Here is a 2,500-nt window from a genome sequence, read left to right as displayed (position 1 = left end):
CTGACGAGTTAACTGAATAAAACGTTTCAGTGCTTTAGCCTCCCGAAAAAGAGAGAGTTGATGTATATAGTTATATTTGAAGTATTCTATTCAAAATTAATTAGTTAAGGAAATTGTTACCATAGTTTCCAGATGGATAATAGTACAAATGGAAGCTAAAAGAATAACATGCATAGATATTTAAACTAAATTACCAAAATGGAAAATAATTAATCTTTGGTTATAAATGCGTATGCATGTTTTTCTATCACGCACACGCCGCACACACACACACACACACACACACACACACACACACACACACACACACACACACACACACACACACACACACACACACATACACACACACACACTCACTCACTCACTCACTCACCCACCCACCCTCTCACACACACACACACACACACACACACACACACACACACACACACACACACACACACACACACACACACACACACACACACACCCACACACGACAGAAAACGACCCTCGTGTCCTACAGCCAAGCCCAACGCCCCACAGGAGCGAGCGAGCAATGGGGTCGGGACGCGAGAAAGAGCAGAGACAATATTAGTGAGATAATTTGTGTGACGGTTCGGGCGGCGTCCCATTCCGGTGTCGGGCGCGCGCTTCGGGATGACGCTGTCTTCGTTGGAGGGTTACATTGCCTCCATTGTCGGGATTACTCTATCTTGGTTGTTGGGATTCACCTGTCTTCACGTCGGGATTACAGTATTTTCAATGTCGTTGTTGGAATTACATTGTCTTCGTTGAGTTCCCTCCGAGTCGCCCTACTGTATATCCCGCCATTTCTCGGACTTGTCTTTTGGGATTTTGAAATAGGATTTTGCTGATGTCCTTGACAGCACAGTAATGATGGTAATGGTCATGGACGGTGATAATTACGATTGTCAATCGGATTGTCAATCGATGTGTGTGTGTGTGTGTGTGTGTGTGTGTGTGTGTGTGTGTGTGTGTGTGTGTGTGTGTGTGTGTGTGTGTGTGTGTGTGTGTGTGTGTGTGTGAGGAGACTGAAACCCCATACTTCATCATTAGTTAACGGAGGCGTAGCTGAGTTATCTTTCGAAAACTAAAAAACGCTGTGATATAAAATTAACGGGTACCTTCGTCCTAAAAAAATATCCAGATTTCATAATAATAAAAAGAAAATTTTAATTCTCCGTCTGAAAAAATAAACCACTAGAAGAGGCTATAACATTTACAATTTTGTCTCAGACAACAGGGAAATGGACCATTCGTTTAGCTGAAATGAAGGCGAGAGTAGAAATGTAGCACGGTCTTCCTTGATGCAGCCTGGTTATGCAACGGGAATGCCTGAGGCTAACCTGAGATTATAAATCTAATGGTTGACTCTTCTTTCCTCAAATTGTATTATAAAAGGTAATTTCGTGAATATTTTTTTCTCTTCGATATCGTAAGCTATTATCACGTATGTGCTTTACATGCCTTAGCCCACAAGTGGATTGCTATCTCCCATGGTAATCAGCATGCGAACCCTCATGAAAAGTGGTTTACTTGGGATATGATCACCCTTCAACTTGTGTTTGAATACTAAGAGTCTTAGTGTCTTAGCTATTCTTGAAAGATTTCCTTCTCGACAAAACAGGGAAAGGATGTAAAGTGTGAACCGATCAAAATTACGTGCAACTGCCCAGCGTCATTCTTCTTTGGAAAATCCGTGACTGTACTCGTGGGCGGACGCCGATGAGGTTTGTCTTAGTTAAGAGATGCTTTCCTGTGACTCACACATACTCCCTGCTTACAGCCCGAGAGTGCCGTCCGGTAGCCATACTGAGCACTCGTTTTATTTTTACAGCTTTTTACGCGTACGTTGAATTGCACATCTACATCGCCTGGAAAAATAAATGTCTTATAGAGTAATTTCAGAATCTAATGATGTTGTGCTTCTTGTCTTGACACTGAAAGCTCGTGGTGGTAAAGCTAAACAGGTAACCGACATTTTGCAGATCCCGACGCCCGCAATGAGGTGGTTGCTGCTGCTTGTCCTCTCCTGCGCTCTCCTCGCCCCGCCCGCCGCCGCACGACCACCACACAGGTCAGCCGATCTTCTTTTGCCAGGCCCTCCTGCCTTGTTAGGAACTCGGCTTTTGCTGTTACTTGCTTTACTGATTCATGGAGCTAATAGTACAAACCTCTTTCCTCTTTGCATTGGTATGAAGCATATGATCTAAAGATTGTTTATAATTCTGCTGTTAATTTCCATTGCATTTTCTTGCTACCTATCCGTTCGTCAATGTGGACAGCAGATGCCCTATCGATCATTTTATGCAAATATATTCATAATAATTAAAACAAATTAGGTACTTCACATACTGCATTCCAAAGCTTACATGAAAGCTGCAATGCCACCGTAATTAAAATTCTTTTATACCCTGCATCAAAGACTATGTCTGTCTTAACCTTTAACCCTACGGAAAAAAGCTTTTCACTGACGTGACCTTCCGTGGCCTCG

At 42.8% G+C, this 2,500-nt stretch overlaps 1 protein-coding gene across 1 annotated transcript in view; it reads left to right on the top strand.

The window, feature by feature from the left end:
* LOC125042596 overlaps positions 1-2,500 on the top strand; it is a 131,571-nt gene that overhangs the window by 116,887 nt on the left and 12,184 nt on the right. The window contains exon 3 of the mRNA XM_047638336.1: positions 1,995-2,083. Within this exon, the coding sequence (XP_047494292.1) occupies positions 2,010-2,083 (74 nt within the window). The 5' untranslated portion in view covers positions 1,995-2,009. The remainder of the gene's footprint in view (positions 1-1,994; positions 2,084-2,500) is intronic.

Source organism: Penaeus chinensis, chromosome 32, assembly GCF_019202785.1.
Source record: "Penaeus chinensis breed Huanghai No. 1 chromosome 32, ASM1920278v2, whole genome shotgun sequence".
Taxonomy (NCBI): domain Eukaryota; kingdom Metazoa; phylum Arthropoda; class Malacostraca; order Decapoda; family Penaeidae; genus Penaeus; species Penaeus chinensis.
The sequence above is the reverse complement of the archived record's forward strand: the minus strand, read 5'-3'. Positions and strand labels throughout refer to the sequence as shown.